Genomic DNA, 18,048 nt, shown 5'->3' on the forward strand with positions numbered 1-18,048 from the left:
GTATAAAGACCATATGAGTAAGTCGTGATGGTAAATGCTTGATTAATGAGTATAATTATTATTTATATCGCTTCATGTTTGACATGAATCGATCTAAAATAGTTTGGTTATAACTCATTGACTCTTGATGTTAAATTAAATTACAGTTATTCTTCACCCACTACAAGTTCCAATAGAGTAATCATAAAGACACCATATTAGATATGGAGGTAAGAGTACCTAGTTTTTGACTTTATGATAATTTGAGGTTATATGGTTTATTAGATAAACTAAACTACAAATTAAATGAATGTACATTTGTGGAGGTACCCTAAGGAAACTAAGGGATACTGATTATACATCACCTTTCATGACAATAGTCGTTTGTCTCTAGATCTGGAGTATTCCTATTAAAGGAGTATGTCTCTGCAGGAGCCAGTGGGAGTGTTGTAGAACTTGAATTAAGTCAAGTACCACAAAATACATGTATCTTTAAGAATGGAACATGAACTAATTCAACAAAGGGTTGTTGTTAAATCACCAGTTCGAGTAGCACAAGATCTAGATGAGTTTGATATGTCATATCACTACAATGAGTAACATGATTTTGTCATGGCTCAACAAGGTGTTATGATTTTCATGGTAGATGAGCCCCAAACTTACTAGAAGGTCGTAAATGGCCTGAACTTTGAGAAATGGCTAAATTCCATGGGATCTTATAAAGAATCCATGTACACAAACCATATATGGATATTGGTTAAATCATCCAAATGAGTATGACTCATGAGATGAATGTGAGTTTTCTTGTAGAAAGCTGACATGGATGGTATTATAAATACATTTAAGATGTGATTGATTGTAGAAGGTTTCATGCAACTCGTGATGCAAATCATGACGAAACTATTACATCATCATAATGCTTAAATCTAATGATCCCACTTGTCATTATTGTATAATGCAAATTCTAGGAGATGGACAACGATGTTGCATTCTTTAATTAGAATGACCTTGTATATGTATTTGATATATATGTAGGGTTTCGTTAATCCAAAGGATGCTAGAAAGGTATATATATTACAAAATTCATGTATGAATTGGAGCAAGCTTCTTGAAGTTGAATTATTTGTTTTATTAGTGACGTTTTATGAAAACTTTTATTAATAAAGAAATCTTGTGCACATAAGGAGATTAGTGGGAACATTGATATTAGTTTGGTGGAGTATGTGGATGACATACTAGTCACCAAAACAATTTATCTATACAAGTGAGACATGGTTAGAAAATTATTCCTAATATGTACCAAAATTGATTATAGTGTTCGACACTAGAATACCTTCAAGAATATCCTTGGATATCTTAAAGGACTATGGATTGTTTCTTGAACATGGATGAAAGAAACATTGTAAATGAGTTACAATGATGTTGACTTTCATATAGGTGTACAGTATATCCAGATCGTAATTTGGAATAAATGTTATGCAAAGATATAACCTATGAAATTTGTAAAAGTACAAGCTTCAGATAGTTGTTGTTTCTATTACAGATGTCAAATATATATGATTTGGATTGTTTAACTCATAATTGAGTGAAAAAACATGTGTTTCTTGCGTTGTGGATTCCATTAATCTCGTCTGAGGTAAAATTGGTTTAAATCTTGCGAGCAATGAAAAACTTGATCTCACCAATGATCCAAATGTATACTTTGACACTTCGATTTCTTTTCGATAGAAGATCGAAAGTGGAAATTGAAAGAAGTATGACCTACCAACATAGGAAAGAGTTCCTTATCTGCTAGTAGAGTATCTTGCCCATAGTGTGCTTGATGCTAACACTTGACCAATAGATATTGAGTTAATATTTGATTGGCTTTTAGTGCTAGTGGGAGATTGTTGGAGTAAGCCCTAATAGCCAATCTATGTTGATTGGGTTTGGCTTTGTATCATGATATTGATATAAGTATATATTGTGAATATATAATAATAATGCATTTCTTTATTGATTTTGTTTTGTTTCAAAATAATAAAGTCCCTAGAATAGTTAGTCCGTTTGATGGAACATTAAGTATAACTTAATTGTGAGACCCCGTTAAACATAAGGAAACTATTCTTAAAGTATCCGTAGTCGAACTTTATTGAGAAGTGGGATATCATTAAAGCATAGAGACTATTATGTGGGTAGACTGATGATCACATCTCACAGATCATGGATAAAAGAGTTATCAAGTCTTCACATAGATATAAATATTAGGAGTAATATTTATATTGGATTGACCCGCCGTGAGAATACTACATAGTAAATTATGAAATTGTCATAAGATATTCTCACAATGATAATAATGTATATCGCTCTTAGACCTGAAACCACTATGATCCCTAGATGTGGACTCAAGTGCTTTGTTGCCATTCTAACGTTGTCTGTAAAAGGATAACCATAACGTTGGTTGATGGGTACTTGATGAATCATGCTGAGGGACATGAGTGTCCTAGATGGGATTTGTCCCTCCTCATAAACAGGAGATATATCTTTAGGCCTCTTGATGAAATATAACTGTAAAATTGCATGGCCATGCTGAACTAAGTCAATATAAGATATTGGACTTATTCGTTATTCAGTATATTTCGGAATCAAGGAATATAAACATTGATCTATACAAGGGTGACAATATCTATGCCTTGGGATCAATAAAGATATCGAGACAAAGGAGTAAGTGTACACATGAGTATTATCATGGAAAGGTTTCGTCAGATCACTTGACATTCTTGTCACTTGGGTAGCAATGATGTGTTGCTAGATACCGCTCATTGTTTATAATATTAAATATTAGATTTAATATTATTGCCAACGTGACTAGAACCTATAGGGTCACACACAAAGAACAGTCAAAAGAGAAATATATAAGTATGACTTATATAAGGGGTGCGTTTAGTAAATAATGCTAATTAGTTAGCAAAATTACTAAACTCGTTGTTGGGCTTACTGAAGCCCAATAGTGACTTATGACTTGCAGAGCACACTAGAAGTTCTATAAATAGAACTCTGGTGCTGAAGTTTTTGGTTACACGGTTTTGAAGCAACCCCTTTCTTCTCTGCACTTCCAATTCATTGGCTAGCACCGAGTTTTGGAGGAGCACTGTTCGTGTGGACTTACTAGAGGCTTTGCTGCTTTGCTTAGCTGTGATCGTGATTCAGAACAGAAACTATCGAAGTAACAATCGTATCACTGATTCATGTCAAATTCGTAAGGATCCAAGGAAAGAAAATCGTAATTCTTCTTCTTCCTCTTCTTCTTCCGTTGTGTATGATATCTTTCGATTTTCCTTCAGCTAAGAGGCGGATCAAGCATATGGAAAAGGTTTTCCGTATGGCTGCTTGTCCGGAAGAAGAAAAAGTGATTTTCGCAACTAATCAATTTCGTGGTCCGGCGGAAGATTGGTGGGAGACTGCTCAACGCCGCATGAGGACTAGTGGCATGCAGATGGCCTGGGATAATTTTAAACAGGTGATGATAGAAAAGTATCACTCAGGGACGTACAAGGTCCGTAAGGAGCAAGAATTTTTGCATTTGAAACAGGGCGGTATGTCGGTGACAGATTTCACTAGGAAGTTTGAGGAGCTGTCTCATTACTCCACTCATAATGAGTATGCGGGTAACGAGATGTGGAAGATGAATTAGTATAAACATGCTTTGAGGGGCGAACTTTACGCTGTGGTCAGTCAACAGAGGTTGACTAATTTTGATGAAATGGTGCTTAATAATTTGGAGGCTGAAAGAGGATTTGACAAAGCTGTTAAAGAAGGTACTACAGTTTTTGATAGAAGAAGAGGAAACTTTGATGATAGACATCATGAAAAGTTGAAGCAGTCAGGTTCATTCAAATCTTATCCGACTTGCAAGAAGTGCGGAAAGGCTCATATGGGAGAGTGCAAGCTGGGTGACAACTCCTGTTATACTTGTGGTCAAACAGGACATTATATGTCAAACTTACCGAATAAAGGAGATAAAGGCAAGGGTGTGAGTACCACAATGAGAAGAGGCAGGGTATATTCGCTAGATGGAAAGAAGGCTCAGGCTAACTAGGACTTGATTGGTGGTACGTGTTTTCTTGGTCAGAATCCTATTAATGTTTTATTTGATTGTGGTGCATCCTGTTCTTTCATTTCCCTTCAATGTGTTGAAGCTCTTCAGTTATCTGTTTCGTTATTAAATCCCCCTATGATGGTAACTACGGCCACTGACGGAGGAAATGTAGCGAACTATGTTTGTGAGAATTGTCCGATCACCGTACCTAGTAAGACATACTATATAGATTTAGTGTGTCTTCCGATGAAATGACTTGATATAATTTTGGGCATGGATTGGCTATCTGCAAATCATGTGTATATAGGGTCTGCGGAGAAGGGTATTTACATGCCTACCAGTAACACGGTGGAAGGGGTAGCTTTGTCAGAACTACTTAAGCACACGTACAAGATGGTTCAATTTATTTGTGCTCAGGATAAGGGTTTTTATGTTATGCTCACTGTGACTTCAGAATCAGATATACGTCCTAGTGATATTCCAATTGTCAGTGAGTATTTGGATGTTTTTCTGGCCGATATCAAAAATTTACTACCAGAAAGGGAAATTGAGTTTTCCATTGATTTGATTCCGGAAGCAGAACCAGTGTCAGTAGTGCCTTATAGAATGTCGCCTTTAGAACTCAAGGAATTGAAAACCCAACTGGAAGAGCTTATTCAGAAGCATTTCATCAGGCCTAGTGTTTCTCCTTGGGGTGCACCAGTATTGCTGGTCAAGAAGAAAGATGGCAGCATGAGGTTATGTATTGATTATCGTCAGCTGAATAAGGTGACTATCAAGGACAAGTATCCCTTGCGAAGAATTGATGACCTATTGGATCAACTTAAGGGAGCATCAGTGTTCTCAAAAATTGATCTTAGATCGGGTTATCAGCAGATTCACATCAAATCTTTGGATGTGTCCAAGACAGCTTTCAGGACGCGTTACAGACACTATGAATTTTTAGTTATGCCATTTGGTGTAACTAATGCTCCAACAGTTTTCATGGATTATATGAACCGGATTTTTCAGCCATACTTAGACCAATTTGTTAATATCTTCATTGATGACATTTTGGTTTATTCAAAGAATCCGCAAGAGCATGCTCATCATTTAAGGATAGTGTTGGATATTCTTCAGGAGAAGCAATTGTTTGCAAAATTCAGTAATTGTGAGTTTTGGCTGTCAGATGTCAAGTTTATGGGTCATGTTATTTCTCAAGGAGGTGTGGTAGTCAATCAATCGAAAGTTAAGGCTGTACAGAATTGGACAAGGCCGAAGAATGTTTCAGAAGTACAAAGCTTTTTGGGAATAGCTGGTTACTACCGCCGGTTTATTAAGAAGTTTTCTCAGATCGCTTTGCCTTTAACCCGACTCACCAGAAAGGATGTACCATTCATGTGGGATGATGAATGTGAGAAGAGTTTCAAGACTCTGAAGAAGAAATTTACTCAAGCACCAGTTTTGACTATTCCAGACCCGGAGAAGAGATATATCGTATTTTGTGATGCCTCGTCAAAAAGACTCGGTGGGGTACTTATGCAAGAAAACAATGTGATAGCTTATGCATTTAGACAGCTCAAGGCGCATAAAGAAAACTATCCCACACATGATTTAGAATTGGCAGCCATAGTTTTCGTCTTGAAGATATGGAGGCACTATTTGTTTGGAGCACAATTTGAACTATTTAGTGATCACAAAAGTCTGAAGTATTTGTTTGATCAAAAAGATTTGAATATGAGGCAAAAACGTTGGATGGAGTATCTAAAAGACTTCAACTTTGATTTGAAATATCATCCTGGTAAGGCCAATGTAGTAGCAGATGCTTTGAGTCGCAAGGCCTTAGCCCAAGCTGAAGTTATGATGCATGTTTGTAAGATGTATGAGAAGGTCCGAGGCCTTAACCTTGAAGTTGTAGAGGATGATGATGGTATTTGGTTGCACCAATTGGAAGTCTCATAGGATTTACGGTCAAGGATAATACAAGCTCAGAGTACCGATTTGGAACTTCAGAAAAGAAGTGTTCACCTAGAATTTTTTAGGGCTTCGGATGGAGCGATTTTGTTTGAAGGAAGAATATATGTTCCAAGTGATCAAGAGCTTAAGAGATTGATCTTGGAAGAAGCACATAAGAGTAGTTTCTCAATTCATCCTGGAGCTACCAAGATGTATCAAGATTTAAATAGGGAATACTGGTGGCCTGGTATGAAAACAGATATTGCTGAGTTTGTAACGAGGTGCATTGTATGTCAACAATTTAAAATAGAACATCAGAAACTAGCGGGTATGATTCAACCGTTAGAAATTCCTCAATGGAAGTGGGAACATATTACTATGGACTTTTTGGGAGGATTACCCCGAACTCAGAAAGGTCATGACTCAATTTGGGTTATTGTGGATAGATTAACCAAGTCAGCTCATTTCTTACCGGTTAAATCTACCTACAAAGCATCCCAATATGCAGAGTTGTTCATTTTAGAAATTGTTAAGTTACACGGTGTTCCAGTGAGTATAGTGTTAGATAGAGATCCAATCTTCACTTCGCACTTTTGGAAAGCTTTTCAAAGAGCTTTGGGAACTCGTTTGAAGTTAAGCATGTCTCATTGTAACGCCCGTTTCGATTATTTAATTATTTTAATGAGTTTTAGATTATATTTATATGATTGGTGTGATTTATGTGATTTTAGAGAATTTTATGAGATGTTGTGACTTATTTTATTATTTTTAAAATAAGATTTGAAAATAAATATTAAGTTGAGGGATTATTTTGTGAATTTAGAAAGTTTGGTGGTAGAAAGAAGAAATAAGATAAAATAGATGAGGTGATATACATAGGAGAAGTTAGGTTTAGAAGTTTGAGAATAAATATGTTGAGGGCTTGATGCCCAGGATTGGTACCACATGCATTTGCATTGTCAAGAAGATTTAAGAAGTTGAAGTTGCATAGTCGAGTTAAAGTCGTCAAGTTGATTAAGTTGATTATGAAGTTGATGTTAATGATTGATTACAAAGTTGTTTATAATGATTCTATGATTTTACATGATTATTATTATGATATGTTGATGATGTTTATGCTATTAAATGTAATTGATGCATTATATGCTTAATATTGTTGTTTGTGAAATCTCACCCCTTCTGCTTGAAAATGTTGCTCTTCGTATGGGTAACTTGCAGGTAACCAAGATTAGTTGCGGTCGTGAGTGGACTCTCTCACAAGTGTGTGTCTTAGGTTCTCTGATACGTAACAGGATGAGAATTTTGTTGTTTCTTTCTGTTCCTTACATATTATTTTTGAAGTTTTCAAGAATTATTGTTGAACTAAGATTTTATGTTGAGGCCTTGTGCCAAAGATTATTTAAGATGTTGTATTATTCCCCTGTGAAGTTTTAAATATTACGTTGTTGGATTTTGAAGGATTAATATTTATTTATTCCATTTATGATTTGATGAAAAGAAATGTGACATTCCGCTTGTGTTGAGAAACTCTGATTTATTTTACGAAATTTTTATGTTGGGAAAACGGGGTGTTACACTCATCATCCACAGACCGATGGTCAATCAGAGAGGACTATTCAAACCTTAGAAGATATGTTACGTGCTTGTGTTCTAGAAGATGGTGGAAGTTGGAATCATCACCTACCTTTGATAGAATTTTCCTACAACAATAGCTACCACTCGATTATTGGAATGGCACCTTATGAAGCATTGTATGGTAGAAAGTGTAGGACCCCTTTGTGTTAGGCTGAAGTCGGAGATAAGAGAATGATTTGGCCAGAAATCATTCAAGAAACCACTCTGAAAATTAAGTCAATTCAAGAAAAGATGAGAACAGCTCAGAGCCGTCAGAAAAGTTATGTGGACAAGAGACGGAGACCTTTGTAGTTTAGTGAAGGTGATCATGTATTCCTAAGGGTTACTCCTAAATTGGGTTTGAGAGGTGTCTTCAAAACCAAGAAATTGTGTCCTAGGTATGTAGGACCATTTTTGATACTCAAGCGTATCGGACCAGTGGCTTACCAGTTAGTTTTACCTTCAGCTATGTCGGGATTGCATGATGTGTTTCATGTATCTCAATTGAAGAAGTATATTCCGGATCCTTTCCAGCCAGTGGAGCTACACTCCATAGATTTGAGATCGGATTTGACATTCCAGCCGGAACCAAAAAGGATAGTAGATCGTGACGTCAAATCCCTCAGGAACAAATAGATTCCTATAGTGAAAGTAATATGGAAGGATTCGCCAGATGGTGAAGCTACATGGGAACTTGAATCAGTATCCGTATTTGTTTTCAGGTATATTCTAAATTTCGAGGACGAAATTTTTTTAAGGGGGATAGGATGTAATATCCCGCTTATTAGATACCGAGGTAATATCTGAAAACGATAAAAAAATGCACGCGTTTAAGGCAAGGGTTATTTTTGGACTTTCACGCCAAGCTAGTACTTAAGCATTTTAGGACCCATATGCTTCACAAGTTTTTTTCACTTCTCTCTCTAGGGTTTTCATTTGTTCTTTTGCTATCCCTTCTCTCTAGAATTGTTACAACTACTCTTCACCAAACTTGATTCTTTACTTCAATCTTCTCTCAATCCTTCACTAAGTTAGATCCTAAGCAAGAATAGAGGTATACCAAGGTGTTGGCAAGAAAGTTGGAAGCAAACTTCACCAACATAGACTTCTCTCATCTAGAGAAATTTCTTCCTAGAGTCTTGCTGTCAAGAGCAAGAGCTTTAAACTTATTTTCCTCTTTAACAAGGTGAGTTCCTAGTTAGTTTCCAACCATGGGATCATGTGATTATGCTTGCAAGAGAAACTTGAACTTTTAGGGGTTTTATGTAGAGTTTTGTAACCCTTTTCATGTCATGCTTCCTTATCTTGGTTAATACTTGCTAGGTGAAGGTTTTACAGGTTTTCTATGGTTCCTAGAGATATATTACACTTTGAGATACTTGGATTTGAGGTTTTTCGGTCAAAAATACCATTTTTGAGGGTGCTGGACTGTCATGACTCGCCGCAGCGAGTAACTACTCGCCATGGCGAGCTGAACCACCAGAACTGGGGGTTTACTCGCCCCCAACTCGCCACAGCGAGATACTTCTCGCCTCCCACATAGATCTGTCGCCTAGGCGAGTAAGGGAGTGAGGAAACTCACTGTTTTGCTTGCTTTAGGCAGGCGTGGCGATTCGCAAGGCGGTTTTTCTCCGTGGCGTCTTTTTTAAAAGTGAACCCCTCAAACCAAGATCCTATTGAATTTATATTTTGAAATGATTTTCTCAATTGAAGCAAGTATTTAACTAAGCGAGCAAGGCCTGGTATGTGAGAGTAGTTGTAGGTTTAGAATCGGATAGCGAAAAATATATCATGTAAGGGAATGAACATAGAGCCTCGACATAGTTTGTCGAGAACTAGATAGTTATGCATGAATTTATTTATGTCTAGACGTGGACGATTAGATATCATATTCACATATAAAGAATAAACAACTAGTAGGTGACGTGTCTCTTGTGATCCACTTAGGTTGGTCTCAAGGGGTTTCCGTAGATGGAACGGGTTTAGCCATAAGGGTCCCGTATGTCACATAGGGAGTACCGACGGATATACCTTAGATAGGTTTTCTTCGGTTAGTTAGGGATTGTGCTCAGGTTTACTCCAGCCCGGGGCTTTCCGTAAAATGAACTCAGATATTATTATTGTTCAACGCTAACTCCTAACTTAATTATATTTGGTTATGAGATGATGATAGACACATTCTAGTTTATGTAAAGAGCAAGTAAAGATAGATGTGTCGATGACGATTTAAGGATTCCCCTAGTCGTCTGACTTAGTATCGTGTCATGAATCTGTTTGTGGAGGCCTCGATACATAGAGCGTAACTTGGCATTGCGGTCTTAATTCCCCTTTACCGCCATGACATGCGTAGAGATATCAAGACCTATAACAAGTTGAGAAGAATCTTATGACGGCTTTAGAGAGCCCGGCCGTCTACGTATGCATGTCCCCACACACGTATAATCAACCGTCTGGTTGTAAAGTAGACACGTGATAACCGTAGGTTTTCCCCATGTTTGTCACTAGCCTAGGGTTAGATAGAACTCACTGAGACATTATGTCTCATCCCTCTCCTTATTTGTTCAGGTTCACAGGTCTCTCGTGGAAAAGGTAAAGAAAAAGCTTTGGATTGATCGTGTTGCGTGGAACCAACTTGGTGTTGGACTAGTGATGCATATGTTATATTATGAGTTGTGTTGTTATGAACTTTTGTAGCTTAACTTGAACGTTAAACTTTGAGGATGTAATAATGTAACATATTACTTTGGATGTCGTTGTATCTAAACTCTCGACTTGATGTCGTTTCTATATTGTATAATTAATGTATCCAATATCAGATTTAGCGCACATTTGAATATTCTAGACACTTTCAAATTGGACGTTACAATTTGGTATCAGAGCAGGTCGATTCAGATCGTGCCTTGGGTCATTAAGAATACAATTCAAGTAGTCATTCTTTTTGAGTTTAGGATATTTGTCCTCATTGTTATATTTGGTTGGAATTGATCACTTTGACTTAAATATGACAGTTAGAGCGATAATGTCTGGAGCACGAGGAGGACGAGGCCGGCCAAGAGTTAATTATAATGTGGAGGAGAATGTTAACCCCGATGCGAATATGTGGGCGCGAATGATGCAACAGAATCAACAGATTATGCACTTGATGCAACAACAGATTCAACAGAATGCTCAGTCCCAACAACAGTGGGCTGCAGTTATGCAACAAGGTCCAGGAGTGCATCAACAGCAACCACCACCTCCAGTTGTCGGAAATTTGGCTTTTCAAGAGTATAATCGGAATCATCCTTCAGGGTTCGATGGTCAGGGTGAACCGCAGGATGCTAAGAGGTGGATCAAGCATATGGAAAAGATTTTTCGTATGGCTGCTTGTTTGGAAGAAGAAAATGTGATTTTCGCAACTAATCAATTTCGTGGTCCGGCGGAAGACTGGTGGGAGACTGCTCAACGCTGCATGAGGACTAGTGGCATGCAGATGACCTGGGATAAATGTAAACAGGTGATGTTAGAAAGGTATCTCTCAGGGACGTACAAGGTCCGTAAGGAGCAAGAATTTTTGCATTTGAAACAGGGCGGTATGTCGGTGACAGATTTCACTAGGAAGTTTGAGGAGCTATCTCATTACTCCACTCATAATGAGTATGCGGGTAACGAGATGTGGAAGATGAATCAGTATAAGCATGCTTTGAGGGGCGAACTTTACGATGTGGTCAGTCAACAGAGGTTGACTAATTTTGATGAAATGGTGCTTAATAGTTTGGAGGCTGAAAGAGGATTTGACAAAGCTGTTAAAGAAGGTACTACAACTTTTGATAGAAGAAGAGGAAACTTTGTTGATAGACATCATGAAAAGTTGAAGCCGAAGGGGTCCCCACAGAAAGAGAAGCAGTCAGGTTCATTCAAATCTTATCCGACTTGCAAGAAGTGCGGAAAGGCTCATATGGGAGAGTGCAAGCTGGGTGACAACTCCTGTTATACTTGTGGTCAAACAGGACATTATATGTCAAACTGCCCGAATAAAGGAGAAAAAGGCAAGGGTGTGAGTACCACAATGTGTAGAGGTAGGGTATATTCGCTAGATGGAAAGAAGGCTCAGGCTAACGAGGACTTGAATGGTGGTACGTGGTCAGAATCCAATTAATGTTTTATTTGATTGTGGTGCGTCCTGTTCTTTCATTTCCTTTCAATGTGTTGAAGCTCTTCAGTTATCTGTTCGTTATTAAATCCCCCTATGATGGTAACTACGGCCACTGACGAAGGAATTGTATCGAACTATGTTTATGAGAATTGTCCGATCACCTTATCTAGTAAGACATACTACATAGATTTAGTGTGTCTTCCGATGAAATGACTTAATGTAATTTTGTGCATGGATTGGCTATCCGCAAATCATGTGTATATAGGGTCTGCGGAGAAGAGTATTCACATGCCTACCAGTAACACGGTGGAAGGGGTAGCTTTGTCAGAACTACTTAAGCACACGTACAAGATGGTTCAATTTATTTGTGCTCAGGATAAGGGTTTTTATGTTATGCTCACTGTGACTTCAGAATCAGATATAGGTCCCAGTGTTATTCCAATTGTCAGTGAGTATTTAGATGTTTTTCTGGCCGATATCACAAATTTACCACCAGAAAGGGAAATTGAGTTTTCCATTGATTTGATTCCGGGAGCAGAACCAGTGTTAGTTGTAAGACCCCGTTCTCCCTACAACGTAATATTAATTATAATAATCAGAGTAAATCATACAACGGAGTGTCACACTGCTTTTCAAAATGTCATAAATAGAAAATAACTATTTATTTTAACCAACATTTAAAATATCTTAAAACTGCAGCGGAATAATTCTTTTAGAAAATATAATTCAACATCAATGTAATTCTTGGCACAAAGGCCTCAAGATAATAAACATTATTTTCAACAAGGATAAACTCCAACAACCAAGTCTTTTTAAAACATGATACATAAAAGAAATGAAGAAAACATTCGCGACGATCCCCATCCTAATATGTATCAGAGCCCTAGACACTTGAGCCAACCAACCTACAAGCCATCATTACCTGCAAGTTACCCATGCGAAGGGCAACAATTTTCAAGCAGAAGGGGTGAGAAACACATCCAATAATAATAATATATAATTCATCAAATTAATGAAACAACAACATATCACAGCAGACATCATTAATAATGTATATAAACGTATACATATAGCAACAACATAATCCTCTTCAACAACGCTGAACAACAACAACAACAACAACAACAACAAATTCGTTATCAATAACGACACCGACAACTCGACAATGCGACAACGACAACAACAACTCGACAATGCAACAACGACAACAACTAATGCATCATGCATGTGGTACCAATCTACGCGCGTTGAATGCTAAGCATTCCAGGGCATAAGCCCCCAACAATTTGGATGGTTAAAGCATCCCAGGGCATAAGCCCCCAACAAGTGAATGATAAACATTCCAAGGCATAAGCCCCCAACGGTTTGAATGATGAACATTCCAGGGCATAAGCCCCCAACAGAACATGAGTATGCATATGGACTCGACTTGTGTATATCAACATACAACTTCAACAACGACTACAACAACAACATATGTGCCTACAACAATTATGACACACTCCCCAACTTCGACATTAGATGATACAACAACGTCAACAACGGAAATCAACAACATAGCATATAAATAAAATCAATTACATTCGTCTCAAAGTTCAAAACCTCCTTCAAAAGCAATTAAGTTTTGATCAATAGAACATAAACCAAATATCCATAAAACACCTCAACTAAATCCCTAACACTTAAGTTTGAAGTTGGGAAACCAACCGTAAGTTTTTGGACTAACTAGAGATTAGTTATGCTAAGTTTTCTTAAAATTTTCTGAAGACGCACTTGGACTATTTTCATCATAACTCAAAATCTACAAATAATTTTCTAGTCACTCCAAAGCCATTAGAAAGCTAACTCAATTATCTACAACTTTTATGTTTACACCTAAAGCTAATTCAAAACAGAAACGAGTGAAAAAGACGCAAGAACGCGAAACAGAAAATGCTGTCACCGGACAATTTCGCTAATAGCGAAAATTGAGCTAATAGCGAAAGTGTTCCAGAGAGTTTCGCTAATAGCGAATTTCTGGCGAGTTTTTCATCTACTGTTACGATTTTAACACCATTTTCACCCCAAAAACCCAATTTCTGATCCCCTAATCACCCAAAATGAATTAGAACAATAATTACAGGTTCTATATACAACATAGCAACCAAAACAACATAGAAACATGCATCAAACAACACAATTCATCATATTTTCCTCAATTAACATAAAACTTCTAACCCTAAAACCAAGAACAACAATTCATCAAATTTCAGAATTATATACCATGATTATTGAAAGGAATCCCACCCTTTCCTTATCTCAGCAAATTCTACAGCAAAAATTGGTTGGATCCTCTCTTCCTAGCTCTTCTCCTAGCTTTCTCTTCCTTCTCTCCAAAACCAGTTTTTCTAGAGTTTTCACGTGAAAATGTTTTTGTTTCTGACTTTCTGTTTTTACTGTAAACTAAAACCTCTCTTTTCTCTTAACTCCCTTAATTTCTATTAATTCCTCATTATTCCCCTTAAACCAAAATAAACACTATTTCTATATTATTTCTATTTCTCTTACTATCTTATCAAATAATAAAACAATATTCATTCAAATAAAACACAACTCCATAAATCATATAATAAAATAGCATCACAACATATATCACATAAAAATCATATAAAATATATATTTCACATAAAATCATATATATAACAAATAAAGTCATATAAAAATATTCACACATCTATGATGAAAAACTTTTACGTGGGTTTATTATCTTGTTTGTACATGTCATCTCATATAACTATTTTATACGTGAGTATAATATAGGATCGTTTCCACAGGGAGTTACGTTTAATCATGAGTATTTTCACAATAATTCATATTAAGAGTTCGGGTATAATTTGTTTGTTTAATTAATTCTAGTTGACAATAAAATAAATATGATAAGAGATAGAGTAATTCCACTTGAGGTTAGAGACATCAACCAAGTGTAATAACTTACCATCTCTAAATCAATTAACAATTAATAAAATAAATATGATAAGAGATAGAGTAATTTCACTTGAGGTCAGAGACATCAACCAAGCGTAACAACTGTAATCTCTCGATCAATTAACAGATTCTAGCTTTATAACCAATATTATCACAATCATTTCTACAACCTCCTTCGTGTCCAAAGTGATATTGTTATTTCCAAGTTATCGTTTAAACATTCGTGTCCTAATCATTTAAAAGATAACATAATCGACCGTGTCCAGCCTGACTAAATGTCCGAAAGCATTAAGTTCTTGATTAAAAGTGATTATCAAAGATTTACAAACTTGTCAAGAGTGATATAATTTAAGATAGATTGTTATTCTAGTTATAAATTCAAGAGTTTGTGTCCAAATCATCTTGAATCTTATTGAAAATATTATGAACAAGAATAACAACAATATTGAATTATTAAGCTAGAACCTTATGTATTAAAAGATCAAAAGATTACATAATAGCTTGTTTGATTACCTCAATACTACAAGAGTAGATGATAGTTACACATAGACATGTAAACTATGCAAAGGATGAAGGAAAGATGAAGATTCCATGCAAAGATCCTTGATGTCTCAATGAATCTAAGATTGAATCTACTCCTAAACCAATTGCTTTGTGTTTCTCTCAAGAAATATCTCTAACCTCCCTCTTAAAATGTAAACTAACTTAAGAAAATAAATATGTATGTAATTGTGTTTTTCCTCTTCCAACGTGTGTTTTGTAATGGGTGAAGCATGTCTATTTATAGCCACCTCTTAAGGTCTTTTTCTTCAAGTTGCAATACATATCACTTGTTGCCACCTATGTTACATAAAGATATTTTTCTCCAATCCTTTTTTTTTTTTCTTTTGTGTTGCCATTGCTTTCTTTGAATGAAGAAGAAAAATTCCATTTGGCTAGCTTCTTTCTATCTTGTTGTTGCCGTGCTCCTTTTCTTCATTATGCTAGCACATTAATTTCTTTTGATTCCTTGGCCTTCAAAACATGTCACTAATAGACAAATAATAATAATAATAATAATAATAATAATAATAATAATAATAATAATAATAATAATAATAATAATAATAATAATAATAATAATAATAATAATAATAATAATAATAATCTCTTATTTGACTCAATTAATAAATAAAACCACAATCTATTTAAAAAGACTCTAAATGAAATACTAAACTAATAAAATAGACTAAAAACTTAATTAAAAAGACTCTAAAAATGTGATATGACGGACTGTCATCACAACCCCAAACTTGAATCATTCCTTGTCCTCAAGGAATCTACTTGCAAAATTGACAATCGACAGTAAAATAACAATTACCTAATCAAGCAATAGTACCCAAAAGTTCAACTCCTGACTAGCTAAAGATGAGCTAGTTTGACTTGTTTGCATCCACCATTCACAACTCCACACAATAATTTGATAAGGGTTCACACAGTCGACGTGCATGTCTACATATTACCATACGCTTGAAAAGTTTTTAAACGTCAATTAAAATCAATGTCATTACACACTTTGAGGTCTTTAAGGGTTATAACGGGGCTTAGGTAAAGATGGGATAATATTTGGATAAGTAGGCTACACAAAATTTGAGTTGGGCACTCCTACGGAAGCATGGATTCGATCCTTCATTCACCCCTTGAAACAACAATTGTAAAGGTACTAGAGATTATTTGTAACTATCGGGACAATCGAGTTTGAAATTACTCAAATTTTTCATTGTTTGTCCCCTTTTTCTTTTCATTCTATTTTTTTTTTTTGATACACCATTTTTGTGTGTATTTTTCATGCTTTGTTCTTATTTCTCTAGTACCACACCCCCAAACTTAGTTGGTTGCAAATTCCAAAAGCAACCCCAAACTTATTGTTCAGCAACACCCTATTTAGCCTAACTCAAATATAACATTTTGGGTTAAATCCTAAAAGTCTCTAGGCTAAATATGTAGTTTGTCACCGAACAAAAAGATCTAAACCTACTGGCTCAGTTTGGCTTTCAAAAAGGATAATTTCAAATTAAATAAGGGTAGGCTTCAAAGGCTCACAGGACCAAGCAATTTTGCCTCAGTGTGTAAATGACAAAGACCAATCAACAATAAAGAAACAATGCAAGTTCTAGAAATGTAGTTGCACGGAACACTCTATATAAGTAAATTGTAAAATAAAATTTGGCTATGAACCTTACAGTGTTAGATTTCTGGGAGTTGTGACTATCACATATGCCATACACTTCGCCTTTGAATTTCAAGTCACTGCCTCCTTATGAACTTTTGGAATACCGCTTGACCACACAATTGTTACTAAACTGGAAAAGGTCAACAAACAAGCAAATTCATCAATAATAAACAAGTTTAGATTCAAGTACATAACAGGAGGTACACTGAGTTATCCAATTAAATAACACAACAATTAAAAGTTCAATTGACACAACTGTCAATAAATACGAGTTATTTTACACACTTTTTTTTTTATGCTTGTCACCTACAACTACATGCGATAAACATATAAATACTTACAAAACTGGGTGTACCTCCCAGCAAGAGCTTGTTTTACGTCATGAGCTCGACGCATTTATCTTTTTAAAAATCACGGTTCGACTAGTGAAATCGTCGGAAAACACTGATCAATTTCACCACCGTAGTAGGGCTTAAGTCTCTGCCCATTTACCGTCCAGCTGGCTTTTGTAACTGGATCCTCTAATTCAACAGCTCCATATGGTTTCACCTCTTTAACCATGAAAGGTCCGGACCATTTTGACTTTAATTTGCCCGGAAAAATTTTGAGTCTTGAATTGAAAAGCAATACCAATTGTCCCGGCATGAATTGCCTTTGGATGATCTTTTTATCATGGTATTTCTTGAGCCTCTCCTTGTAGATTTTTGAAGATTCATAAGCTTGATTTCTCATCTCTTCAAGCTCATGCATTTGAACTTTCCGTCTTTCACCGGCCTTCTCTTGATCGAAATTTAGGAACTTGAGTGCCCAAAATGCTTTATGTTCAAGCTCGACCGGTAAGTGACAAGATTTACCATAGACCATTTGGAAGGGAGTGAGGCCTATAGGAGATTTGTAAGCAGTCCTATATGCCCACAAAGCGTCATCAAGTTTAGCCGACCAATCCTTCCGAGATGTAGAGACCGTCTTCTCAAGTATTCTTTTGATCTCTCGGTTGGAAACTTCAGCTTGTCCATTTGTTTGCGGATGATAAGGTGATGCCACCTTGTGCTTTACTCCATAATGATCTAAGACTTTGGCAAGTTGTGCGTTGCAAAAGTGTGAACCTCCATCACTAATGAGAACTCTTGG

General features: G+C 36.2%; 1 protein-coding gene across 1 annotated transcript; it reads left to right on the top strand.

Moving 5' to 3' along the window:
• Positions 1-10,625: 10,625 nt before the first annotated feature.
• LOC146904477 (uncharacterized) lies at positions 10,626-12,887 on the top strand. The gene is made up of 3 exons (XM_085728295.1): positions 10,626-11,721; positions 12,007-12,286; positions 12,815-12,887. The coding sequence occupies exons 1-3, from the start codon at positions 10,626-10,628 to the stop codon at positions 12,885-12,887; spliced, it is 1,449 nt and encodes a 482-aa protein (XP_085584421.1).
• The last annotated feature ends 5,161 nt before the right edge of the window (positions 12,888-18,048 follow it).

This window comes from Medicago sativa, chromosome 7 (assembly GCF_051527215.1).
Source record: "Medicago sativa cultivar Bolivia chromosome 7, Bolivia_mono, whole genome shotgun sequence".
In the NCBI taxonomy this organism is placed as follows: Eukaryota; Viridiplantae; Streptophyta; class Magnoliopsida; order Fabales; family Fabaceae; genus Medicago; species Medicago sativa.